Here is a 22,983-nt window from a genome sequence, read left to right on the forward strand (position 1 = left end):
AAAAAAAAAAAAAAAAAAAAAAAGACAAAAGACAAAAGGGAAATACAAGGGAAAACTCCAGCACCGCCCCTCCTTTTCTATCCGCTCGCTGTCTCTCCTATGGTCGGAGACATGAAAAAGAAATACAGAGTCAAAAGGTTGAAGAAAAGAGTAAGATTTGAAACCATGCTACCTACTTGCCCCGATCCTATAATCCACAAACAAACATACACGCACGCACGCACACTATATTACCGTAATATATCCTGGACCTTGGTCCGGAGCTCGTTGGCTACGCGCAACTGATCCGGCGGGATGCCGCCGCCTTGTTGGATGAGGAGGAGGGTCTCAAGGACGCGGTTAGCGGCGGTGTCGCTTCCAAAGACACGGCCGCCGGGGCGGACGGTCTCGTGGTACCAATGCTGGATGAGGTAGAGGAGGTCCTTGGCGATGTATCTCCGGTTGTTGCCCTGGAAGGGCGCTTCGTCTGTGTAGTACATGCCCTCGAGGACGGTGAAGATGGTCTCGTGTGCGACGTTCAGGTCGAGGAGGAGGTCGACGATCCACGTCGGGGGGCCAACGTCACGCTGGTGCTCCAGGGCGTAGCGCTCGAGCATGGGCAGGATGATCGGAATGGGCATGATGGAGTCTGACATACGAAGTCGGCCGCCCAGACTACGCACCTTGTCGATCACCGCTTCGTAGGGCTGGGACTCGCCCTGCTCCAAGACCCGGTTGTGAAGGTCTTGCAGCAGATGTTGCCATGTGGACTTGATGTCAGCCGCGTTGCGGTGGTCGGCGTGGAAGAAGATCTGGAGGCAGATATCGTAGTAGCTTCCGGGATCGGCGATATTGTTAAAGAGCTGATTGGCATTAGAAAATCTGGGAAATGACCGGGGGAAAGACAATTTTTGAGGTTAACAACTTACATAACTGATGTCCCTGATAGCCCCGTCCACTTCCTTCAAGACCTGGCCTTTGGCTTCCGGCGCAACCCGGGGATCGTCTTTCAGGCGTTGCAAGATATCGTCTTGAATATCGGCAACATCAATCAGATTAGAGGTTTCCTGGACCAGTCTTTGACGAGCCTGTCGGCTAACATCCGGGGTGAATATTGATGCGTTGGCCCGAGCCCATCCTAGGTACTCGATCCTGCGGCTCAAGGGAATGTTGAAGCTGCTCTGCGCAAGCTGGAGTTGAACCTTGGCTGCTTCGAAAAATCGTTCGGACTGCGCAAAATAACGCCAGAGAAGATCGGCGTGTTCAATGTCATCATCGGCTTTGCGCTCAAGGTAGGTGACTACGAAGGGGGAGTCACTCTGGAGCAGTCGCTCACTCCAACCCTGTTCGAGGTACCAATCATATAGGGTAGTCAAAAACACCTCATCTCGAGAGTCGGAAACCACTCCATATGCTTCATTCCTGCGTTTGGCCATTACTGTCAACTGTCCATCAACAATACCGATATCCTTAGCGGTATGCCTGTCGACCGCAATGATGACCCTGAATATGAGATCATAGCATTGCTTTCGATACTGGAAGTACTCAATGCGAGTATCCTTGAGATGGAAATGTCAGCCATCAAGGAAATGGTTAAGATCAAAAGGGAACTTACACTAGCAGGGCGACCATCCACAATCCATGCAAGTGCCAGATTGGCCTTGTCTGAGCGAGCGGCCACATTCAAAGCCAGTTGAATTGCGCCTGCAGTACTTTTTTTAGCGGCGTTCCTTGTGCTCCAATACGAACACGGGGATCATACCTGCGAAGAACTCATTCTTGATGTAGCTTTCGACTGCAGAGACCAGGTAGTCCATTGGCAGATTGTCGGATACCTGCTGAAACAAGTGAAGGCTCTCATTCAGCAAATTGCGTCCAAGCTCCGAATTGGAGCCTACTTCAGTGGCTCGTTTCAACATCTCCTGGGCCTTGAAGATCACGACATCCTCCGCACTACAGAAGCTGCCGCATCGCCGCCTTAGAGCATCGGCTACCGTTTCGACATTAGATCCCTTTGCAATGTTCCGATTCACGATGCCCTTCACCAGCTCCTTGGCAATATCGTGGCCCTTAGTGGTGCTGAACAGCTGCTCATACGTGAGTTTCATGAAGCGCTCCTTCGACTCCGCTGGCAAGGTGGCCACAATTTCATCCACGCGTTCATCAAATAGAACCGAAACAAAGGAAATGCCTTCGATGGTGTGAGATACAAGTTGAACAAGCGAATGCAGTGCGCGATGTTCAGCTTGCAGGGCAGTCTCTTCCTGTTTCGTCGAGACCCGAGTCAGAGCCTCCGGGCCGCTCAGCCCTTCAATAAAGTTCTTATTAGTCTTGAAGAACTCTTGCAGAGCAGTCAGATCACGCTGAATAGCTTTCAGCTTGGCAGAAGGCACTGATGAAACGATGGTCTCCGTGCCGATGGGCGGCGTCTCGGACTTTTCGAACTTGGCAATCTCTTTCTTCCAGATAGAGCGTAGTAATCTCGAGATGTAGAGCGCGATGCCCGCATGCCGCGGCGAGGGAAGGACGGTGTCGATGGCAGGTGTGGTACTGTCGGCCACGACATTTTCGTTCATCATAGGCTTGCCCCCGTGGTCAATCAAGACCTTGCGTGCAAACTCCAAAACATGTGGATCATTTATTTGGGTGAGTCTAGAATCACTAGACACCTCCACTCCTTGACCGCAAGCGACCGCCAGAGCCGTAGCAACGGTCTCGCTCCGGCCATATATGCGGATGAAATTTTTGACCATACCCTCCAATCCTTCATCGCCCTCTCCACCGATTCGAACCAACGCGGCGAACACATCGACGAGACGCCGTCTGCGAATAATGTGAATACCATTATTGGTAAGAATGGCAATTTCGGCCACAGGCTCGTCATACTGAATAGCCAGTTCATTGCCGAACCCACTGAAAGCCATGGCGGCCTCGGTGGGTGGGGAACAGACCCCGACATCTTCCGCTCTGCTACCCAATGATACCCATACTGCTGTCTCACCAGCCTTGGGACTGACAGTCTCTTGAGCGCGAGCGACTCGTCCGGAGTCAGGGGCGGAAATGAAGAGAGAGTCCGATGCGGCCGAGTCCTTGGAGGTGAAGCAGAAAAAGTGGCCGGGCGGATACCGTACGGCAAACCGAGTGGGCTGAAGAGTGTGAACAGGGATTCTCGCTGCCACTGTAGGGTGATAGCGTGCCTGTCCTTGAAGACCTTGCGAGGCTGCCTGTTGAGCCGAGGGAGCGGTGTCCAAGGGAGGTGTTTTCACATGATGAGCTTGCATGCTTGTGGGAGCACTTGCGCCATTTGGTGCTGAGGCCCAGCTGTAGGGACCAGTAGCACTGAGGTAGATCCGATAGCCTGTCGCAGTAGTGGCCATCAGATGGTACCGGGACGCTTCCGCTGCAAGAATGGGACTGATAGAAACAATGGGAACTCTGGGGTTGAGGGTTTCGTTGGACGCGATAATATGTCCGATATTGGCGTATATGTCTTGCCCCTTTTTTGTGATCGCAAGAGCTAGACTTCCGTCGGGCTTCATATGAAAGACCCTGATCGTGGACAGCGACGAGAGGGTGTAGAGCAGCTTCCTCGTGTCGTCAATCTCCATTTGCGCGACATGTTCATTTTGTTGGGTAAAGCTCAGCGAGGGAGCCAAGGCGGCGAGACGAGAGCTAGTATGATTGACCTTTGAGCAGCGACCCTTGAACCACTTCTCCTCTTGCTGATAGACGAGCTCGTAGACATCATTGTCGGAGATACCGCCGAAAAAAATGCGTCCAGTCGAATCGGATGAGGCGACTTGGTCAATCTCCAGACCTCGAATTGAGACCGACATGCCAGTCTGATACAGCGTTACTTGTCGTGCACCTCCAGGGGTGGTCTCGCAGCCCATTCCCAGCAGGATAACATCGGCCGTGGTAGATATTACGAGCAAGTGCGTGATACTAGGCAGAAACACTTTCGGGCGAGGCTTCGCTAGCTTGACGGTGATAATACTGTTTGGTTGATCCTCGAATCCAACTAACTGCGGGTTGGGGTGGGTGTAGTCCCAGATATAAAGAGCATTGTCGATTGCGACCCAGGCGTGATTCAACTCGGCAAATAGTCCCATGTTCGTCGATACTTGTGCTCTGTTGTATTGGTCGAAGATCTGGTCGGGGATGTTGTACATCTTCACCTTCTGAAAAGGAGCCCATGGTGAGGATGTGGGGAGATCATAATCGGACGAGAATCCTTCTGCACAGGAGGGTCAGCCGGGTCCCTGCCAACGGTGCGACCACAGTGGTCAACTTACGAGACAGAGAGTTGTCCAAGTCTGGGTAACGAGATTCTTGGGCAAGAGTTTCATTAATAGTCCGCGCAGCACGCTGCTCCGTGCTCACTAAGCTCTGTTTGGGCTTTGTTTGGACCGCAGTGAAGTTGGGAAGCTGAATGGGGGACGGCGGATCGTTTGGGGCTGCGGCTTGTTGGGGGCTCGATGCCGACGCCGTCGCGCCAGCATTGGGTGCTGGTGTTTGGTAGTATGCGCCAGGAAGTGGCCTCTGAGGGGTGAGAGTCGGTAGAGATGGGTATGACATGATGCCGGCAGTAGACGGCGACCGTACGAGGCGGTTTGGGCTATGTATGGCGCTCTCCCCGGAGAGGTGGCTGGGAGATTCGGAGATGGCAGCGCAATGATGCGACGAAGGAAGACTCGGTCAAAGAAAGGAACAGAGGTCGTGGAGAGATGATACAAAGGGATATTGCAATAGAAGAAGGAACACCAATGGGGGGCGCAGGGAGTGGTGTTCCGCCACGAGGATGGTGTGTTTAACCGGGTCGAAGAACAGGCATGAAGCTGTGGATTGAGCAGGATGAGAAACAAAAATGTGCACGGGCCCCGGGCGGAGGGCGGACGGAGAGCTTCTCTGCCGCCTTGGAAAGATTATCATGCTCGATTTTCTACGGGTCCGACAGCGTCATTAGTTCCACTCTACTAGAACAACAAAATCAATTCGCATTCGCATTCCATTACTTCCTTCTAGTCTGTCTTTTCGTAATTCTGAACATGTTCCCAGCTCTGCGATCCACCTCGTCCCGTCTGGGTTTGCGCCTGGTGCGCTGGAACTCGACCGACAGCCCAGTCTTGCCGCCTTTGATGACCAAGCTCAGAACTGACCTCAAGACTGCTATGAGGGCCAAGGATACTCCTCGGTATGTCCAATAAGACCTACTAATTGACACACGCGACTTGGCTGATTAGGCGAACTAACGCGCGCTTCTCAGGCTGAACGTTGTCCGCGCTCTCATCTCCGAAACCAACAACGCCGCAAAGACCTCCTCTCCGATTCAAACCGATATCCAGCTCCTGTCTCTTATTCGGAAACGTATCGCTGCCTCCAAGGATGCCATTGAGGAGTTCAAGACTGAGAATCGCCCAGAGCTTCAAGAGCTTGAGGAGAAGCAGGTGACAGTCTTGGAGGAATACGGTGCCCAGGTGGAAACCATGAGCGCGGACGACATCAAACAAGTTGTCTCCCAGACTCTCTCCAGCATGAAGGAGGCTGGCCAGAAGGTCGAAATTGGCATTGTTCTCAAGTCTCTCTTCGATGCTGGTGGTGCGTTGGCGGGCAAGCCGGCTGACAGGTCCGAAACTGCAAGAATTGTCAAGGACGCTGTTACTGCCTTCAAGAAGAACTAAAACTGACATGTATATTACCTCCTGTACGATTACAAAAACGGCGATATGATGATACCGAGGTTAATCCACCGAAGGCGGGGGTTAGACATGCCGTTTCTGGCAATATATGTATTAACAATAAATGTGCTAATAAGTGAATTACGGCAAGTCTAGAATGCGCTGTTATGAGAATGCGAGATGATATAGTGCAGAACATTTCGCAGATGATTAAGTGTTAGAATTTGAGAAGATCCATGCATATGCGCGGTGGCCGTGTAATATTCCAACAAAGAAGTCCTTCAGCGCCATTCCCTATGATGATTTGTGTCCATGATCCCAACCCGAATCCCTTGTTTATTACCTAGTAAGTCAAATCAAACTCCAGATTCCGTCCCGATTAACTTGCCATTGTACCGTCCATCCGAAAAAGAATCATGTCGATATTATTGTAGTTTACGAGCAGAAAACGGTGATTCCACCTATGGCAGTCATAATAACACCGAGCCACAGCAAGCGATCGGGATCAATGACCTTCTCCGTGGACACAAAGCCCTCCAAGCTGAAGTATGACTTGGTGTCTCCGCTCATTTGGCGTTTTTGCTTCTTAACCTTTGAAGTGATCGGGTTCAGGACTCCTGTAGGTAGTATTTGTGGTGGCCTGTACACGAGGTACATGGGATGCATAGGCGATCCGTCATGAGCGTACAGGTCCAGGCGTGGGATATCATGATATGGGTCTACCGAGATAGTAAAGGACTGCAGCTTTTAGCTAGCTTGCCTTGAATGGATCAACCAGGGAAACATACCTTGAACTCCTCTGTCTGGTTATATCTCGTGTAGGACGTCAAAGGTGTAGCGCATGGATCCGAAACCAGCTGGCGTCCATCAACCGCAATTGGGGTTAACACCAGGGATCCATCGCTCTGCGCAGTGTATGTACCGTGCTGCCATTGCATTAAACCCCTTGGGCAAGCTGGATCTTGGGCTGTTGGATTGTTTACACGTCAGATTGCGACCCCAGCAAGACAGAGGGTGAAAAGGCACTGACGATTGGCTATTGCGCGGTAGTAAGCCTCTTCATAGAATCCATCCGCGGTGAACGAGTATGAGATGCCGGTCAGGTTTGGCTCCAGAAATCTGTCGTTGATTGGATCATAGAATCCCTAGAGGCAAGGTCGAGTGTCAGCCAGTCCGGCGATTCTGATGTGTCGACTGAGATCCCTAGTAAACAATGCTTTGGATAGAACGAGAGGAGTGTAGCATACCGGACCTGTCACAACCTTACGGGACTTTGTCGTCCAGGTCCCTACTAGATCAGAAACACTGGCCGCACTGGCAGCCGTCAGGAGGAGGCTGCAAAGAAAGTAGCCCGCAATCATCGCGAGTTTTGCCAGAAGGAAAGATGAAAGCAAAGAAGAGAGGTGTTAGATAGTAGAAGAATGCCTGCATGCCCTGCCTGCCGCCAAAGGGCGCAGGCGACCCTTGAATGGGGGGGTGCCGTACAGTCAGGACCTTAGGTATGTGCAACAACCAGGGCCCTGCTGATCAACAACCATGCACATCATGGAAACATGCCAAGCCACGCGGTTCCAGTCATTGCGATACCTCGGACACAGTTACAAACAATAAGCGGAACTTCCTGTCTTTATCATCCTACCTCAATTACAATCCACTGGTGATCCGCCCACAACTATTTCCTATCGCTATCTTATCCCTATAGCTCAATCGCAAGGATGATGGCTGGTCTACAGGCGGCGAAGAAGGACCTCCGGCGGAGAATGCGGGATGCGCTGCACAAGATCCCCGCCGATTCCATCACAAATCAATGTCAGCTCAGCGCCATGACCTTCAAAACTCGATCTATGCAAACGCTGACCTCTACCAGCGAGAGTCGTCGCCAACAGGCTGTTCGCTCTCCAGGAATACCAGGATGCAAGGAGGATAGGGGTTTATCTCTCCATGCCGGCGGGGGAATTATCCACCACGGCCATCGTTCGGGATGCTCTGGCAAGTGGTAAGGAGGTCTTCGTACCTTATATACACAAACTCGAGTTATCCAAACAGTCGAGGACCTCCGTTATGGACATGCTCAAGCTAGAGTCGATGGAAGAATTCGAGGCTCTCCAGCCCGACAAATGGGGCATCCCGTCGCTGTCTGAGGTCCAAGTACTCAGTAAGATGAATTGCTTTGGGGGCAAAGGGGTCTCGCCCCAACCAGAAGACGCTACAAAAGGGCCTTACGGGCTCGACTTGATTGTGATGCCAGGAATGGCATTTGACGAGGGGCTCAGGAGATTAGGGCATGGTAAAGGCTATTATGATCATTTTCTGACGAGGTACTCAAGAGAGGGGGCTGCAAGTGAGTCAACGAAGCCGAAGTTGCCCTTCCTTGGTAAGGAACAAGCACCCTGACACCAACGTAACCAACCATGAAACAGCCTGTTACTAAGTATCGCGCAGTTGCCCTATCTCTCAAGGAGCAAATGCTTCTCCCGACCGAAGAGATACCGGTAGCGGATCATGACTGGCCTGTAGACATGCTCATCGTCGGTGATGACCGGTCTCTGGTGCGCCAACACTGATTCTCCGGAAAAGCGAGTCATATCGATCCATAGGTTCGTCTATTTTGCTAGAGGTGCAATATTTGTTTCCCAGCGACATCCGTGAAAAGCGAAAGGTAAAGAAATGCAAACAAAGTCGTATAACGGCACGAGATCGGTTAAAAAACAAGATTCCCTTTTCCCTTCAATCAATTCCTTAACGCCCCGATAGAATCACTGGACGGCCTGGATCAGGGAGACGTTGTCGCCCTTGAGGAGGATTTGGCCTGTTGTAGAGTGGAACAACAGTCAGCAACTTTCCGTACGCACGAGCAGTTTGATCTCGCAATACGATTTCACATACCGAGCGGCCTCCGCTTCTCTTCCTCGGTCTTGGTAGCCATCCGAACCTCCACTGCATCGTCAACGACCAGGTTCATGAACTCATCGAAACCCTGTGCCGAAATCGTTAGCCGAGCGATCACAGCCACCAGAAACACAGGGTCAATTACCCGAATCTTCCCTTCTATCCGGAAAGCCAGCTGCTCGTAAAGCCAAATAGACACTGTTGACCGTTGCTGAAGAAGCTTGAAGATGAAATGAATAGGCGCAAGCAGCGTCTTGCGAGCAGCTCCACCGCCTCCACGGCCGGTCATGGTGGGCAAACGAAGTGCGCAAATGAAGGGAGTGGCTAAGTAAAGTGTAAAAGCGAGCGCAAGGATACCAAGATCCTAGCAAAGGCAGCTGTAGAAAATGACGCGTTGATGGAGTTGCGCGGGTATCGGAGAGAGAGAACTGAAGGAAGAGCTCCGTAAGTTCAGGACGGTCGGAATCGGGGAAGTTCGACGGAGGGAGAGGGAGGCTCACACAGCTTTTCCGTTTGGGTCGATCGTCAGTGACCACTCACTACATCCCACCTCCACCACCACCACTACTACTAAGTCAATCTTCCCCTCCCTTTCCCTTCACTTTCGCCCCTCTTCCTCCAAATCTTCCGCCACTTTTAGTTGAGGGTTTCCGCGCTTGTCTCTCATCTTTGAACTTTTTTTTTTTTTAATGTTATTTAATGAGTGTATATGATCGCACTGCATAGGTGTTAAGCCTTCCGGCCTGGCTGAACCCCTCTTTCTCCCAATTCCATTACACCAACTTCCTCCTCCCCCTCTCTGGAACATCCCACCCCCCGAGTTGACAAACGATGACGAGCAAGGAGGGGGCTACAGGGCAGGCCTTTGGCCCGGTCCTGGCCGCGGTCGCTACTATGCAAGGAAATGTGTCGCGCGCGGGAAAAACGCATGCCCATGAATTCCTAGAGAAATTTCAGAAATCGGTAGGTTATCCTACCCCTCATTCCGCCATCCTGAATCAAGTTGATGCCGCCCATGACCTCGATGCTGACCATTGCTGGGCTTGTGTCTCTAGGTTGAAGCTTGGACTATCACCCACGAAATGTTACAATCTCCGGATGTTCCTGTCGAAGCCAAGTTGTTCGCAGCGACGACGTTGAAAGGAAAGGTGAATTGGTACTCCGACCTGGGTCCAGCCATTCCTGCATGCTGACCCCAACAAGATCATCTTCGATCTCGATCAGTTGCCGACCGAATCTGTAGTCGCGCTCAGAGACTCTATCCTAAACCTGCTTGTGGGTTTCGCCGCCGGTCCTCGGCCAATTCAAACACAGCTATGCGTATGCTTGGCCAGTCTGGCCATCCAGATGCTTGCATGGAAGGACGTACTCCCTACCGTGGGCGCTGCACTGGGAAGTAGCGCCGGAGACTGCGTGTTGGAATTCCTAAAGATTCTCCCGGAAGAAGTAACGGAAGGCCGCAAGATCAATCTGAGTGTATGTTTGACACGAGAAACCCCCTTCAGACTGTTACTCTGCGATCGCGTGTCCCCCAGAACCTAACACTCCGTCATTACCTAGGAAGATGATCTCATTATGCGGACAAAAGAACTCCTGGAAGACAATGCTGAACAGGTGATGCACCTGTTGATTCAATACGCCCAGTCTTCACGTATGTAACATACCGCCCTGATATGTTCTTTTCTACAACGCTGACCACAATCGCTTCTGTCATTACACAGCAACTGCCTCTACTAACCCGCGCCTCTTGGATTGTATCACTTCATGGATGCGCGAGATTCCGGCCGCCAAGATTGTGGAGTCGCCTTTGATGGACGTCATTCTCAAGGGACTTGACGACGATAGATCTTTCGAGGCTGCAGTAGACAGCATGTGCACACTGTATCGAGATACCCGCGAGGTCGACGATTCGCTTGCCATTATCCAGGCCTTGTATCCGCGCATAATCTCACTCCGCCCCAAGATTGCTGAATTTGCCGAATCCGAGGATACCGACGCCTACAAAGGCATCACGAGACTTTTTGCAGAAGCTGGTGAAGCGTGGGTCGTGTTGATTGCACGCCTACCATCCGAGTTCCGTGGTCTGGTCGAGGCAGTTCTGGAGTGTTGCGCTCGGGATTGGGAACGAGACGCGATTTCGCTGACCTTTGTTTTCTGGTACGAACTGAAGCAGTACGTGACGCTGGATAGATACGCAGACGCCCGGGTGAATTTGAGCGACGTCTTCTCGCAGTTGGTGGACATCATGGTCAAGCACCTCGAATATCCTGGACCCGAAGAAGGCGAGACGGATTTGTTTGGAGGTGACCGCGAGCAGGAGGAGAAATTCCGGCACTTCCGCCACTCAATGGGAGATGTACTCAAGGATTGCTGCGCTGTCATCGGGGTCACCGAGTGCTTGACTAAAGCATACCATTTGATCCAGCAGTGGGTCTCCAAATATGCGTCGCAGTCCAGTGATGAGCACGTCCCACACTGGCAAGAGCTTGAGGCACCATTGTTCAGTTTGAGAGCCATGGGACGCATGGTGGATCCTGAGGAAAGCGTTGTCCTAACTCAAGTCATTCCTTTGATCGTGCAGATTCCCAACCAAGAGAAGGTCCGGTTCCAGGCTATCATGGCGCTTGCACGCTACACCGAGTGGACGGCACAGCACCCGGAGACTTTGGAGGCCCAGCTGAACTACGTCATTTCTGGGTTCCAGCATAGCTCTCCGGAAGTGGTCCAGGCTGCGGCTTTGGCCTTCAAGTATCTGGGAACCGACTGTCAAAAACTGCTTGGGGGTCACATTGCCCAGCTCCACACGTTCTATGAGTCCGTGATTGATAAGTTGAAGCCTGCGAGTCAAGAGGAGGTCACTGAGGGCGTGGCAGCAGTGGTTGCAGTGCAACCTCTGGAGAAGATCTATGACACCTTGAAATTGTTCTGTGATCCTATCATGGCTCGCATCATGAATTTAGCGAACAACGCTCAAGATGAAGAGAGCCAACGGGCTGTTGCTGGTAGGACGGACGACATGCATTTTATTGAGGGTGGCGCGCTGACTGAATTATAGATCACATTGGGCTGATTACCATCTTCGTCATGGTCGTGAACCCATATGTCTCTCCCCGTGAAGACAACCCCGCCGTGAAGTACTGTGGTGAGATTTTGCCCATCATGAGCACAATTGCGCTGAACTTCACATCATCCACACCAATCCTCGAACGAGTTTGCCGTTGCTGGCGCAATATGATCATCTCCTACCGAACTGCAATGACTCCTCTACTACCAACTTTGGCCCAGAGTCTTGCCAGTGGCTTCCAGGCGTCGCGAGAAGGATGTTTCTTGTGGGCCACTGATGCCGTTGTCCGCGAGTTTTCGGAGGGTGCTGAGTTTGTGGATGCGAACACAAGCCAGGCTGTCTTCCAGTTCTACGAACAGCAAGCAATTTCGTTCTTGCGCATCCTCAATGATTTGCCTCCGGAGAACCTACCTGATGGTACGTGTCTATCATCATCAAACGTCATTCGTGTCGCCTAGCTAATTATCTGCAACCAGTCATCGAGGACTTTTACCGTCTCTCGTCGGATGCGATCCGCTTCTATCCCAAGGAATGCATAACATCTGAGCTCTCGGTTCCCATTTTCTCAGCAGCCCTAAGCGCCCTCACCCTTCAGCAGATTGACCCTCTAATTGCCACTCTTCATTATTATCATGATCTGTTCAGCTTTGCATTCGAAAAGCCAGCGGTTTCCGAATTCACCACGTCTGATGGCAATACATATTCGACGCCAGTCGAAGTGCGTGAGGCAGTCAAACGGCTTATCGCATCCCAGGGTCAACTGCTTGTCCAGCGGATCCTTACAGGCATGATGTTTACCTTCCCTGGGGAGTGTTTCCCAGATGCCTCCGGCGTTCTGATGTCTATGTTCGAACTGATGCCCGAAGATGCGGGAACCTGGCTGCAGTCCACTTTGCAAATGCTTCCTGCAGGTACGATGAAGCAGGGTGAGGCTGAGCGTCTATTGAAGGGGCTGTTTGACAAGATTCAGTCGGGTGAGACCCGAAAGATTCGCGTCTTACTTCAAGGTAAGATCAAATCAACCATTGAATCATCGAGTCCCATAAATTGACTAGTACAGATTTCACCAATTCGTACCGCCGCCGAAATGTGGCTCCCAGAGACGGTCTGGGCCGACTTGAGGCCACCCGATTCAGATTCAGTGGATAGATGTTCAAATCGGAGGAGCTACGGGACTGAGCAGGTCAGGTCACAGCACCGCTAAGGATGTTGGGAGTGGCGCCCATCACCCACCGAAGCTCGGCTTCTGGGTCGGGGCGGACATTGACACGAACACATTGCGCGTCCACGGCATCTATCTGAGAAGATTCAGAATGCGTTTGTGCGTTGGGAATCATTCAGACTGCCCGTCATGTATTTTCTCACCCCAGCATCAGCATCGCCCATACACGGTTGCATCAGGTCGTTTTATAAGCATTCGCGGATGATGAGCGGCGACGACCCATCCGGGTGGGCAGCAAGCGGAAAAGGCAGCTTGCACGGTTACCCACTCTGTAAAAACGTGACACCATTAGTATTATAGTGTAGGAAACTTAGATATATTATAAGAACAATGGTCCGCCCGTGACTTGTAACGAACCACGAAATCGACACGAAATTGGGGCACATGTCACTCGTCTGACCTAAATATTGCGTTCAGTACGATAGTATTGTGATTGCGACCCTATCTCAGCTCAAAACCTAGCAGGCTCATATTAGTGGCATTCTTTCACATGGGTCTAGAGCACGGTTCATTTTAATCATGTTGCTGCTAAGTAGACACTGTGGAGGCATACCAGTTGAAACTCAAGAGATCGGTGAGGTCGGAATATACCATCATTGACTCTCTGCGACCATCTTCGGAAAACAGTTTCTTTGACATCAATGCACAACAAGGATATAAATCAGCTAGCATGTACGTAACTCAAGAACAGGTTGTGTAGTGTAGTGGTTATCACTTTGGATTTTGATACCAAACAAGTTCCAATAACCCCGGTTCGAACCCGGGCACGACCTTTCTTTTGCCATTCTTTTTTCTTCTCAAAGACTATTTAGTAGTTACCTAGGGTAGGGAAGCTCATCTGGCTTTCGACATATCAATATGAGAAGGATGCTTGAGTAGGGATTTGATATATCTTTGGAACACCTCGTCATTGAGTACCTGGAGTGGTCTCCATGTTTGCGTATACATGTAAGCTCACTGCGTCACTTACGGCCAGTACTACGGGCTGGCTCTTGGCCTATGCCTTGAACTTTACTCTTTCGCTCCCGAGTCTCCTGTACTGTTGTAGCTTTCGCAGCACATGGTGTTGCAATAGCAATAGAGCTGTGATCGATGTGTATATGTACAGTGTAGGTATATCGCGTGTATCGAACCTCCATGGTGCAGTTTTATGAGATCCTTCGACAAGTCTTCGAAGATCGATTCACTCAAACGTTCTAGCCGAGTTCCATGACTGTTCGGTGCAGGCGTGGTTGTCAGCACGGTACATGTGAGTATTATCAATAAAGATTAAGGTTGCGTGTAAAGCATCCTATCCCTCTATCGAATCCGTTCCGCCCTCCGATCGGGATCTGCCCCACCTTTGCAACAGCACAAGATCTCTCCAACCACCCGGGAGTCTCAGGGTCCATCTATGATCCCCTCATTGCTCATCTTTAAGGTGTATCGGCCCCGGACTCCCACCTCTACTACTACTATCGTTTTATCCTACGCGGCTGTGGATTTTAAAGACTGCGCTCACTTGGTGGAAATCGGGGGCTGCGCTAAGTTGTGAGTTTCTGCGGAACCTCCCCGGCCGTCTTCCCCTCTTCCGTCTCCAATTCCTAACCTTTCCCCAACAGCCTACAATCTGCCATACGATAACCCCTTCCTCGCGCGCGCTGCGCATGCTTCAGCCCCTACAGATACCTGATACCGCTTTTATATTCGGATATCTAGCCTCAAATTCTTTCCGATAGATCGAAAACCTCCCCGACACCTGCCTGAAGCTGCTCCGTCCCGCCCGCCGAGATTTCGGTCCCCACGGGGTCGCGCGAGTCTACGATAGTACCTACCTAACACTCACGATTAACACACACCCTTCCTTTGGAATCTTCTCCATTCACTCTAGCTTCCTATGGCTGATCTCGCTATTCCCCGAAATTGAGTTCGAGCTCTTGCGGGTCATGTCCGCCCACCGACAAGGCACTAATGATCGCATCTTTTCACTGCCATATCCTTGCGCATTATGACTTCAGCTGTCACTGCAGTAGCTCCCCCGGAACAGGGACTCCAAAGCTCCCGTGAGGAAACACATATGTCGACCGAAAACGATGCGGCAGATGCGACGCTGGATGGCTCCTCGCGGAAGAGGAAGAGAACTCGGAAAGTTCAGACGGATCGCAAATTTGAATGTACCTTTGATGGCTGTGGGAAGAGTTATTCACGCGCAGAACACCTGTACCGTCATCAGCTGAATCGTTTGTTTTCCCACCTTTAAGAATTACTCAAAGGAGTGTAAGCTGACTGGCGATCGATCTAGATACACCAAAACAGATCTATCGATGTGATTTTCCCGATTGCTACCGATCCTTTGTCCGACAGGACCTGTGCCTGCGCCATCGTGAACGACATACGACGCAAGGGTCTCAACTGCAGAAGCGGGACAGTTTCGCGCAGGCCACCGTGAATAATGCACCGACTGTATCAACTGAGCAGATCAAGCCGCCCGTGCTCAAGAAAAATCACAGCGAATCCCCGACTGGGGTTCCAATACCTTCTCCCACACACAAGTCAACACAGGCGTCGGTTGAGGGGCGGGTAGATTCTATCACCATCCCCAATATCGACGTTAAATCCACTGCAGTTCCCTCTCTGATAGGGCATTCTCCTCAGACATACAAATACCAACCACTTAATTCACAGGAGCTATCAGATCCCACCTTTTCTCGCTCTATTAGTCTAAGCAACCGAACCACCAGCTCTCCGGCGGGCCAGTCAGCCAGTACTTTCAGCCCCTCGGATTACCATACGCATCGGAGTCATCCATCGACTAGCATGTCTCTACAGTCGGGCGAAACAGGTCAACAGAATAGAGGACGTCATTCAGTAAATGAAACGACAATGCTATCTAGCTATATGGACGGACAGCCGCTGGCACATTCGGCGCCATATGCTCCGATGCCCGGGGATGGATACGCGGGTATCTCCTTGGCACCAGCAGCAACAACTTCAGCGCCGGCGACACTGGACACCGTGGGTACTTTTGATGCGCTGGACACTGTTCCTGGCATGATGGCTCCGGGGCCAACGGTGGCAGACCCTGGTTTTGACGCTCTGGCCTCCTGTGTCTACCCGATCTTTGGCGGAGAGACGCACAACCGGTCTCCCTTCGCAATGCCCGAGGATTTCACGGCGTGGCTGTTCAATGACCCTCTTCCCAGCTCGTCCTCGATGGGCTACCCGTCTGCAACCAATATGATCCCGAATTACCTCAATGCGATCCAGCTACAGAACCAGTTCTTGCTAGGCGATCCAGGGTATGGGAGTTTCATGAACGGAGTAATTCCGCACGACCCGATGAGCGTGACTAGTATCCTGGACGCCGGGTCTTCACGAATGAGCCTATCAAATGAAAAGAGACAGGAGCTTCTTGCGCTCATGGGTTCACGCTTTAATGAGGCAGCATACTCAGCAGTGGCAAAACGGAAGGACGCTTTGATGGACGGTGATATGAATGACGACCGCCATGTCCTAGGACCGCGCATGATGGAGGCCTATATCGCCTCGTACTGGCATCATTTCCACCCTCAATTGCCCATTTTGCATCGCCCGTCATTCGTCTTGAACAAAGCCCCAAACCTGCTTCTCCTGGCTGTCATAGCTATTGGAGCGTCTACACTGGACAAGATGTATGGGTCAGACGTCACTGAGACCGCAGCTGAGCTGGCGAACTTTATTGCATGGCATTTACGCTGGGAGTTGTTCATGGATGCCGACTTTCGGCCTCCAGCCAAGCTGTGGGTCTTCCAGGCACTACTACTCCTCGAAGTGTACGAGAAGATGTACTCCACCCGTGCACTGCATGAGCGAGCGCATATACATCATGATACTACCCTTACGTTAATGCGGCGTGGCAGTTCGTTGATCGGCCGCTCCGCACTAGATTCTCCAGCGAGCCTTAGAGACGATCGACAAAGTCGCTCAGCCACCGGATCGACCATGACTCCCGATTTCGTGGCGGAAGAGTCATGGACTCACTGGATCAAAGCCGAAGCTACAAGGCGGGTAGCATTTGCAGCCTTTGTGTTAGACTCTACGCATGCGACCATGTTTGGGCATTCAGCCAAGATGGTGGCCCACGAGCTGCGGCTGCCTCTTCCGTGCGATGGAGCGCTATGGTCTGCGACCAATGCCTCTGAGGTGGCTCGAGTGCAATCCAGTTTACATGCGAATGGAGTCAAACCTCTCATGTTTTTGGATGGTCTTAAAAGGACGCTGAATGGCCAACCTGTTCGAACCAATGCATTTGGACGCACCATTCTTATGGCAGGCTTGCTTAGTGTCAGCTGGCATATGAACCAGCGTGATCTCCAGGTGAGTTCGCTGGGTGTGCTACAGGCGTTGGGAGGTCGCGATAAGTGGAGGTCCGCCTTACTGCGGGCTTTCGACAACTGGCGACGGGATTTCGACGAGGCTTTGGGAACGTCGGAGCCAGGTTCGTTTACCGGTGGTTACCGAGCGCGACACCCTTGGGACGAAGCCAATGTATTTGAATCGCGCGATGTCCTGCATGGGCTTGCACATATGGCCTCCCACGTCGATATTGTGGATTGTCAGGTTTTTGCCGGAGCTGGGCGGCTCATGGGGCGCGCCATCACCCGAAAGGACTACGACGGGGCGCGTGAAAAAATGAACCGATGGGCAACTAAGGCCACGGCCCGCGACGCCACATTCTACGCTCTAAGGTTTCTGTCTGAGTGTCTTTTGGACGAGGAGCGGGTGCTCGATAACGACGAAGCCTACTCGGGACGGGATGACTACCTACTCAATCGACCATGGGTCCTCTATGTTGCCGCTCTCGTGGTCTGGTGCTATGGGTACGCTCTTGAAGGCCCGCTCAATCAGCCCGTCAAATTGGTCAGACCTGCAGAGCAGCGGCATAACATGCAGCAGTTCTTGCGGCGGGTCGGCGGGGTTCGCGAACCCAGTGACCTTGAGGGGATGAAAGGATGCAATCAATGCATGGGGTTGCTGATGGTTCTCCGCAATGGGTTCACAAACACTCGCTGGGAGCTACTGACTGAGGCGGCCAATCTACTCAGCAGCTGTATCGACAAGCTGAATGGCGGCGCAGCCGCGTGATGTGGCCGATGTACCAAATCCCGGTAGTGCACGTCGCTGCAGGTCCCATGTAGTCGGCAGGCTTCTACTTAATCTTCTTTTATATCTAATTCGCTTATCGCAAGCTTTGCCAGAGATGGAAGTTGAAGTCAGCTACCTATCTTTGTGGTAGCCAGGTTTTGAAGGCCGTTTGTGATTATGATGTGACCAGGAATGTTTCATGAGAGAGATACCATGGCAAGGAGGTTTTTGTGAGCTTCTTAGTTCTTTAACTCACTAGAATCGAAGATTATCAAAGTACCTCCTCCCTCATAAGGCTGGTGTTTCTTAGATATAGATCTGAACTCGGTGCTGGCGTATTGGAGCCTGAGGTGTCCGGTTACCACAACAACAACCGCGGGGCGGGCGTCATTGCTTGTTTCTCTCCCTTCTTTGGGTCTTTCCCTCCTCCTCCTCCTCCACCGCCTCACCTCCTTTCCTCTTCCTCCCTCCCCTCCTTCATTCCACCCACTCGAGACTCTTTTGGTGTTTACTCCCCCCCACCAGGTGAACGTGCTGATTAATTTCTCTTCGTGCCAATACATCGCCTTGTCACCTTCGCTTATACAATAAGAACATTCCGTTCGTGGAATCATCAGAACAACAACCATGGTACGTGGCTGGATCTCATTGCTTATGGAGCCATGGCCTGCATTGGGGTTCCTGGCGGGCGGATGAGGAAATGCCCAGGCGACGACACCTTACGTCCTGATGCAGTGCGTCCGCTATCATTAAGACCAGGGATTGATTACTCAATTGATTGTTGTTGACCCTCTGGTGTTGCATCTACGAGAGAGTTGTTTGGAACCATGGTGGAATCCCGGCCCCCTCGTCTGCCCGTCCAATCCCTTCCGCCCCTCGTTTCCGCGGATCGCAGCCCTGCGTCGCTGGTTGCTCGTCACCTCAGCTGCACGATCTGAATCTCTCTCTTTCCTTCTCTTCTTCATCCCCATCGCTTCCATTCCTTCTCTGCCCTTTCTATCCGTCTATCTCTTTATCTTTATCGCAGTGTGAAGATGGCCCACTCACCTCATTCTCACCACGATCAACAGGCCTCGACCAACTACAAGGAAGCATTCTCGCTGTTCGACAAGCGCGGTACCGGCAAGGTCGCCATCGAGTCGCTGGGTGATCTCCTCCGCGCCTGCGGGCAGAACCCCACGTTGGCGGAAATCGCGGATCTGGAGAAGAGCGTGGGCGGAGACTGTATGTGCGCCTGTGATGCTGGGACTCTTTATCAGGGGCACTGTTGCTGACTGGCGGTGATTTAGTTGATTTCGAGTCGTTCTTGAAGGTTCTCAACCGCCCGGGAGGATTCCGCGATCCTGGCGAGCCCGAGGAATACACCCGTGGATTCCAAGTGTTTGATAAGGACTTGACTGGGTTTATTGGGGTCGGCCAACTGCGCTACAGTATGTTTCATGCTCGCTGGACGATTGGCTTTGGGGGATCTGCGATATTGACCATGGCTATAGTTCTCACGAACCTGGGCGAGAAGATGTCCGACGAGGAAGTCGATGAGTTGCTGAAGGCCGTTGACACTAGCTCCGGCGAGATCAACTATACCGGTACGTTTTGACAATATCCCCACTCCGACTGCCGCAAAGACTGATATCGCGTTCTGCAGATCTCGTCCGCACCATCCTTGCCAACTAAACGACATACGATACCCTTTCCCCTGACGCTTCGTGACGAAATGCCTCTTTTCTTCTTCCCTGTGCGATCCCTGTTGCCGGAGTTGTCGGCTTGAGCTTAGATTAGTTCATCTGTTATAAAGTTAATTCCGCTTGTAGTGTATATGGAGCTGGCGTATGCCATTCAGCAAATTTGGAAATGAAAGACAAAACCCTGAGTCTATGTCAAATTACAGCATCTCCCAACCTGTGGAACTGTATATAGTTTTTAACGTGTGCTTCGTAAAACAGTAGGAACAGCATCTCCCCCTTTGGGGGAAATCACGAACTCTCCATCCACCCCGCCCACTCCCGATCCATCGCCCTCAACTTCTCCACGTCATTGGCCTCCATAACCCCCGTCTCCATCAACGCCCCCGGCAGCAGATACACCACCTTCGCCCGCTGCCCCTTCCCTTCCTCATCCTCATCTTCATCTGCCGTCTCCCCGACACCCCCGGAAGGAAAATGCACCGCATCCAAGAAATACCCCACCACGACGCGACACCGTCCGCACCGGAGCAGCCGGCGCTTCTCGAAACCATCCTCCCGCCGCACCACGGTGGGTTTCCGGTCGGGGATGGTGGTGGAGAGGAGAATCGTGTAGTGGGGCTGGGGTTGCTTGGCGGCGGCGGCGGCGGCGTCGTTCTCGGGGTTGGGGGTGTTGGTGTCGTCGAGTTCTTCCTCTTCCCCCGCGCGGGGCAGCGGCAGGATCAGTGCGGCATCCTGGGCTGGGGGTTTGCGGCGCGGGAGGGTCGGGATCTCGCGGGTTGTCGCGAGGAGGAGGTGGTTGCAGTAGCGGCAGTGGTTGGTGTGGATGGGGAGTTTTTGTTTGGGTTCTTCTCGGGATTGGGATTGTGGTTGGGATTGTTGAGATGGCTGTTGTGGTTGTTGTGGTTGTCGTGGTTCGAAGGCGGGGGGTTCGTGGTGTGAGGACATTGCTGTGTTCTTCCAAGTAAAGGTGTTGAGTTGTTGGGTTTATTTTGGGGGAGTTGTTCGGGGGGGTTTTGCTGGTTTGGGTTTGTAGGTCGGAGTTCGGGGTGAGGTGGAGATGGAGATTGTAGGGTAGGTCGATGTCGTGGTTGTAGGTGTAGGTGTGGTGGTGGTTGTTGGTGTTGTTATGTGGATTCGTAGAGTGCAGCGCGGAAGCTGGGTTGAGCTGAGTTGGAGTTGCTTGGAGATGACGGAAATTGAACTGGACGATGGGGGATCCCCCCTTCACTTAACAGGTGGGTGGGTGCCTGAGGACGCAATCTCCTTTCGGGAGTCGGAGCAGAGCTAGGCTAAGCTTCTTCAGTATTTAAGGTAGGTAAGGTAGGGCTTATCGATAAGGGAACCTGAGATTGCAGTGGGCTGTCATCGAGGAACTGACCTGCGACGGAGGGAGGACCTGCATGCGTCGAGGCTGTGTTGGGAAAGCTTATTTCCTTGGTTCTTATGGATTATACTGGCTGAACTATATTTATTGAGACCGTGGGCACATTCACGCGGACTATTATAGGCAAAGTAAGCTCCGATTCTACACAGTCTCAACACAAAGCAGAATCGATCTCTCGGAGTGTACATATTGTCGCATCCGTGTTGACTGGTGGAAGGAGACACAATCGCTCGCAGCATTATAACAAGAGTGCGTACATATATAGAAAAGGTCAAGAAGAGTTCCGTATTCGCCGCATTGGGATCATCGCCTCTCCTTAGCTCTCCCGGTAGCCTTCCGATGATACCCCGTTGCACAGGGCTCCTGGCTGATATCTCTGTCACAACACGGATGGATGAAAGCCTCCGACCAATCCTCCTTGCACCACTCACCTGCAGAGCCTTCCCAATCGTCGAATTGAGGCGTTCCGATTGGGGTTGCTTAGATTGTGAGAAGAGACGTCGCGCTAATCGTCGATGGCGTATCGATAAGTCCTTCTCAGATGTGACAATGTAACAGGGGTGTGGAGAAGATGGCTGTCACAGCATCACGTGTGACCTGTCAAGTAGCAATGTTAACGATGCCAATAGCTCCGAGCTTGCTGAAATGAATTTCTTTTTCTTTGAACATCAACGACCGCGCATGCAGCCACTTGGCTATGTGCTTTTATGCTTATCACGTTCTAGACCAGTATCTAAAAATCTCGATCTACTAGTGTTGAAAATTCCACTCAAATCAGCATGTTAGTATCAAGTACGTCTCATGAGTTTCTGCCTTGTGAGTAACCCACTGAGATAATGCCGATGGTCTCTACTCGTGTAGGCCACAGAAGAATATTGAGGTAATGTCATCGGGCTCAAAGTCTCGACTTCGGATGAGGCTGCATCTGCTGTGCTAGGACTTGCTGGAGGTGTTTGGGCGTTGACCGGTTGTAGGCAGGAGGCGAGATAGACATTGAGTTCGGGATCCTTTGTGCACAGGTCTCTCAAAATATTCTGGAGTTCTTCTCGCGAGGCACGGTCGATGGCATCGTCGAGCTCGCAGTCAGCGGGTATAACACCCTCCTTTGCGAGCTCCTGACGAAGCCTCTTGATGGCAGGCTCTTCGATGGCAGGGCCTCGATGGCAGGCTTTCTGGGTTATACTTCTTGATGGCCGTGAGTCTCGACGGGGGGTTTGCGGAGATATACTTCTTGACTTGGATTCGTATAGAACAAATTTTAAGTCGATCGGGCCGCAGACGCTCCTATCAGCGATCTCATTCCTCAATAGAGCCTGCTGCACAGCCTCGAACAGCTCTGCAGGAGGATCGCTCACTAACAGTGGTGGCGTAGCTCCATCGAAGTTCACTGGGATGAACTCCAATACTGACTCGTCTTGCAGCGGCTCAGAATCATCTCGCCGTCTGCGTGATCTGTGGTAACGTCGTCGCCCTTCCTAACCTAATTGCCTCGCGCCGAGCCTCCTCGGTTGAGTACTTGCGTGGTCTGCCCGCTCGGTTACCCATTGTGCTGGGGAAGAACAAGGTCTGATAGCAGGTACATTAGTGACGAAGGAACCACTGGGCTTGTAATGAACAGGGTAAGTGAGCTAGCCAGTCAGTAGGGCCATTACGTGATCACGCGTTCACGGCGCGTTGTTTGAGGCTGAATGCACGAAGCGAGAAAGTTCAAGTTTATACTACATAGTACGTACCAGTTTCCATCGATGCTAGTCACTTTATCTCAAACCCGGAGGATTCCACCTGTCAAGTTTTGTGGAGACTGGCAGTGGGCCCTCTTTTGGGTCGGGTGGTGCAAGATGTGGGAAGCTGTGGCTTCGAAATGAAATGCTAGATTAGATGATTTATTTGAGTTGCTGCTCATCTTCACCATGGTTTCTTCTCATGATCCTATCTTCACATCGCCTAGATTGAACGATTGAACCATGGGTCATCGGCGC

The 22,983-nt window shown here is 51.9% G+C and overlaps 10 protein-coding genes and 1 non-coding gene across 11 annotated transcripts; 6 read left to right on the forward strand and 5 right to left on the reverse strand.

The window, feature by feature from the left end:
* Positions 1–230: 230 nt before the first annotated feature.
* BO82DRAFT_338659 (putative non-repetitive nucleoporin) lies at positions 231–4,801 on the reverse strand (the record flags this gene model as incomplete). The annotated part of the gene is made up of 5 exons (XM_025633442.1): positions 4,275–4,801; positions 1,742–4,216; positions 1,595–1,683; positions 909–1,538; positions 231–842 (listed from the first exon to the last, which is right to left on the reverse strand). The coding sequence occupies exons 1-5, from the start codon at positions 4,555–4,557 to the stop codon at positions 231–233; spliced, it is 4,089 nt and encodes a 1,362-aa protein (XP_025490331.1). The 5' UTR covers positions 4,558–4,801.
* Positions 4,802–4,927: 126 nt separating this feature from the next.
* BO82DRAFT_338660 (uncharacterized protein) lies at positions 4,928–5,851 on the forward strand. The gene is made up of 2 exons (XM_025633443.1): positions 4,928–5,173; positions 5,246–5,851. Exons 1-2 carry the CDS (start codon positions 5,028–5,030, stop codon positions 5,658–5,660), a joined length of 561 nt encoding a protein of 186 aa, XP_025490332.1. The 5' UTR covers positions 4,928–5,027; the 3' UTR covers positions 5,661–5,851.
* A 37-nt stretch (positions 5,852–5,888) lies between these two features.
* BO82DRAFT_355703 (uncharacterized protein) lies at positions 5,889–7,359 on the reverse strand. Its single transcript, XM_025635522.1, has 4 exons — positions 6,905–7,359; positions 6,688–6,802; positions 6,446–6,624; positions 5,889–6,395 (listed from the first exon to the last, which is right to left on the reverse strand). Exons 1-4 carry the CDS (start codon positions 7,016–7,018, stop codon positions 6,093–6,095), a joined length of 711 nt encoding a protein of 236 aa, XP_025490333.1. The 5' UTR covers positions 7,019–7,359; the 3' UTR covers positions 5,889–6,092.
* Positions 7,270–8,355, forward strand: BO82DRAFT_355704 (5-formyltetrahydrofolate cyclo-ligase). Its single transcript, XM_025635523.1, has 3 exons — positions 7,270–7,466; positions 7,525–8,031; positions 8,100–8,355. Exons 1-3 carry the CDS (start codon positions 7,376–7,378, stop codon positions 8,219–8,221), a joined length of 720 nt encoding a protein of 239 aa, XP_025490334.1. The 5' UTR covers positions 7,270–7,375; the 3' UTR covers positions 8,222–8,355.
* BO82DRAFT_355705 (small nuclear ribonucleoprotein E) lies at positions 7,940–9,020 on the reverse strand. The gene is made up of 3 exons (XM_025635524.1): positions 8,692–9,020; positions 8,544–8,634; positions 7,940–8,466 (listed from the first exon to the last, which is right to left on the reverse strand). Exons 1-3 carry the CDS (start codon positions 8,833–8,835, stop codon positions 8,414–8,416), a joined length of 288 nt encoding a protein of 95 aa, XP_025490335.1. The 5' UTR covers positions 8,836–9,020; the 3' UTR covers positions 7,940–8,413.
* A 118-nt stretch (positions 9,021–9,138) lies between these two features.
* Positions 9,139–13,210, forward strand: BO82DRAFT_313427 (nuclear import receptor MTR10). The gene is made up of 8 exons (XM_025632479.1): positions 9,139–9,509; positions 9,602–9,694; positions 9,750–10,022; positions 10,107–10,197; positions 10,268–11,548; positions 11,602–12,027; positions 12,087–12,617; positions 12,671–13,210. The coding sequence occupies exons 1-8, from the start codon at positions 9,378–9,380 to the stop codon at positions 12,757–12,759; spliced, it is 2,916 nt and encodes a 971-aa protein (XP_025490336.1). The 5' UTR covers positions 9,139–9,377; the 3' UTR covers positions 12,760–13,210.
* Positions 13,211–13,522: 312 nt separating this feature from the next.
* On the forward strand, positions 13,523–13,605 carry BO82DRAFT_t211. The gene has a single exon. It is a non-coding gene; the product is annotated as a tRNA-Gln (tRNA).
* An 875-nt stretch (positions 13,606–14,480) lies between these two features.
* On the forward strand, positions 14,481–18,208 carry BO82DRAFT_338674 (putative C2H2 finger domain protein). The gene is made up of 2 exons (XM_025633444.1): positions 14,481–15,051; positions 15,114–18,208. Exons 1-2 carry the CDS (start codon positions 14,820–14,822, stop codon positions 17,933–17,935), a joined length of 3,054 nt encoding a protein of 1,017 aa, XP_025490337.1. The 5' UTR covers positions 14,481–14,819; the 3' UTR covers positions 17,936–18,208.
* A 175-nt stretch (positions 18,209–18,383) lies between these two features.
* On the forward strand, positions 18,384–19,805 carry BO82DRAFT_355708 (putative cytokinesis EF-hand protein Cdc4). Its single transcript, XM_025635525.1, has 5 exons — positions 18,384–18,565; positions 19,006–19,159; positions 19,225–19,365; positions 19,429–19,521; positions 19,581–19,805. Exons 1-5 carry the CDS (start codon positions 18,563–18,565, stop codon positions 19,607–19,609), a joined length of 420 nt encoding a protein of 139 aa, XP_025490338.1. The 5' UTR covers positions 18,384–18,562; the 3' UTR covers positions 19,610–19,805.
* BO82DRAFT_355711 (uncharacterized protein) lies at positions 19,797–20,796 on the reverse strand. The gene has a single exon (XM_025635526.1). It carries the CDS (start codon positions 20,563–20,565, stop codon positions 19,909–19,911), a length of 657 nt encoding a protein of 218 aa, XP_025490339.1. The 5' UTR covers positions 20,566–20,796; the 3' UTR covers positions 19,797–19,908.
* Positions 20,797–21,468: 672 nt separating this feature from the next.
* BO82DRAFT_418081 (uncharacterized protein) lies at positions 21,469–22,549 on the reverse strand (the record flags this gene model as incomplete). Its single annotated transcript, XM_025640056.1, has 2 exons — positions 21,469–22,447; positions 22,485–22,549. 2 exons carry the CDS (start codon positions 22,547–22,549, stop codon positions 21,793–21,795), a joined length of 720 nt encoding a protein of 239 aa, XP_025490340.1. The 3' UTR covers positions 21,469–21,792.
* Between the last annotated feature and the right edge of the window lie 434 nt (positions 22,550–22,983).

This window comes from Aspergillus uvarum, assembly GCF_003184745.1.
Source record: "Aspergillus uvarum CBS 121591 unplaced genomic scaffold BO82scaffold_39, whole genome shotgun sequence".
NCBI lineage: Eukaryota > Fungi > Ascomycota > Eurotiomycetes > Eurotiales > Aspergillaceae > Aspergillus > Aspergillus uvarum.

Excerpts from the sequence above, each read along its gene's own strand:
- BO82DRAFT_355708 (XM_025635525.1), top strand. Across the intron at positions 19,366-19,428 it reads GGTCGGCCAACTGCGCTACA|TTCTCACGAACCTGGGCGAG; the intron begins GTATGTTTCATG and ends CCATGGCTATAG. Across the intron at positions 19,522-19,580 it reads CGGCGAGATCAACTATACCG|ATCTCGTCCGCACCATCCTT; the intron begins GTACGTTTTGAC and ends CGCGTTCTGCAG.
- BO82DRAFT_313427 (XM_025632479.1), top strand. The coding sequence starts at position 9,378 with ATGACGAGCAAGGAGGGGGCTACAGGGCAGGCCTTTGGCCCGGTCCTG. Across the intron at positions 9,695-9,749 it reads CGACGACGTTGAAAGGAAAG|ATCATCTTCGATCTCGATCA; the intron begins GTGAATTGGTAC and ends GACCCCAACAAG. Across the intron at positions 10,198-10,267 it reads TCAATACGCCCAGTCTTCAC|CAACTGCCTCTACTAACCCG; the intron begins GTATGTAACATA and ends GTCATTACACAG.
- BO82DRAFT_355705 (XM_025635524.1), bottom strand. The coding sequence starts at position 8,835 with ATGACCGGCCGTGGAGGCGGTGGAGCTGCTCGCAAGACGCTGCTTGCG. Across the intron at positions 8,635-8,691 it reads GGATAGAAGGGAAGATTCGG|GGTTTCGATGAGTTCATGAA; the intron begins GTAATTGACCCT and ends ATTTCGGCACAG. Across the intron at positions 8,467-8,543 it reads AGAGAAGCGGAGGCCGCTCG|GCCAAATCCTCCTCAAGGGC; the intron begins GTATGTGAAATC and ends ACTCTACAACAG.
- BO82DRAFT_355703 (XM_025635522.1), bottom strand. The coding sequence starts at position 7,018 with ATGATTGCGGGCTACTTTCTTTGCAGCCTCCTCCTGACGGCTGCCAGT. Across the intron at positions 6,803-6,904 it reads GTAAGGTTGTGACAGGTCCG|GGATTCTATGATCCAATCAA; the intron begins GTATGCTACACT and ends CCTTGCCTCTAG. Across the intron at positions 6,625-6,687 it reads CTACCGCGCAATAGCCAATC|CCCAAGATCCAGCTTGCCCA; the intron begins GTCAGTGCCTTT and ends ACAATCCAACAG.
- BO82DRAFT_355711 (XM_025635526.1), bottom strand. The coding sequence starts at position 20,565 with ATGTCCTCACACCACGAACCCCCCGCCTTCGAACCACGACAACCACAA.
- BO82DRAFT_355704 (XM_025635523.1), top strand. The coding sequence starts at position 7,376 with ATGGCTGGTCTACAGGCGGCGAAGAAGGACCTCCGGCGGAGAATGCGG. Across the intron at positions 7,467-7,524 it reads CGATTCCATCACAAATCAAT|CGAGAGTCGTCGCCAACAGG; the intron begins GTCAGCTCAGCG and ends GACCTCTACCAG. Across the intron at positions 8,032-8,099 it reads GCCGAAGTTGCCCTTCCTTG|TTGCCCTATCTCTCAAGGAG; the intron begins GTAAGGAACAAG and ends AGTATCGCGCAG.
- BO82DRAFT_338674 (XM_025633444.1), top strand. The coding sequence starts at position 14,820 with ATGACTTCAGCTGTCACTGCAGTAGCTCCCCCGGAACAGGGACTCCAA. Across the intron at positions 15,052-15,113 it reads GTACCGTCATCAGCTGAATC|ATACACCAAAACAGATCTAT; the intron begins GTTTGTTTTCCC and ends CGATCGATCTAG.
- BO82DRAFT_338660 (XM_025633443.1), top strand. The coding sequence starts at position 5,028 with ATGTTCCCAGCTCTGCGATCCACCTCGTCCCGTCTGGGTTTGCGCCTG. Across the intron at positions 5,174-5,245 it reads AGGGCCAAGGATACTCCTCG|GCTGAACGTTGTCCGCGCTC; the intron begins GTATGTCCAATA and ends CGCGCTTCTCAG.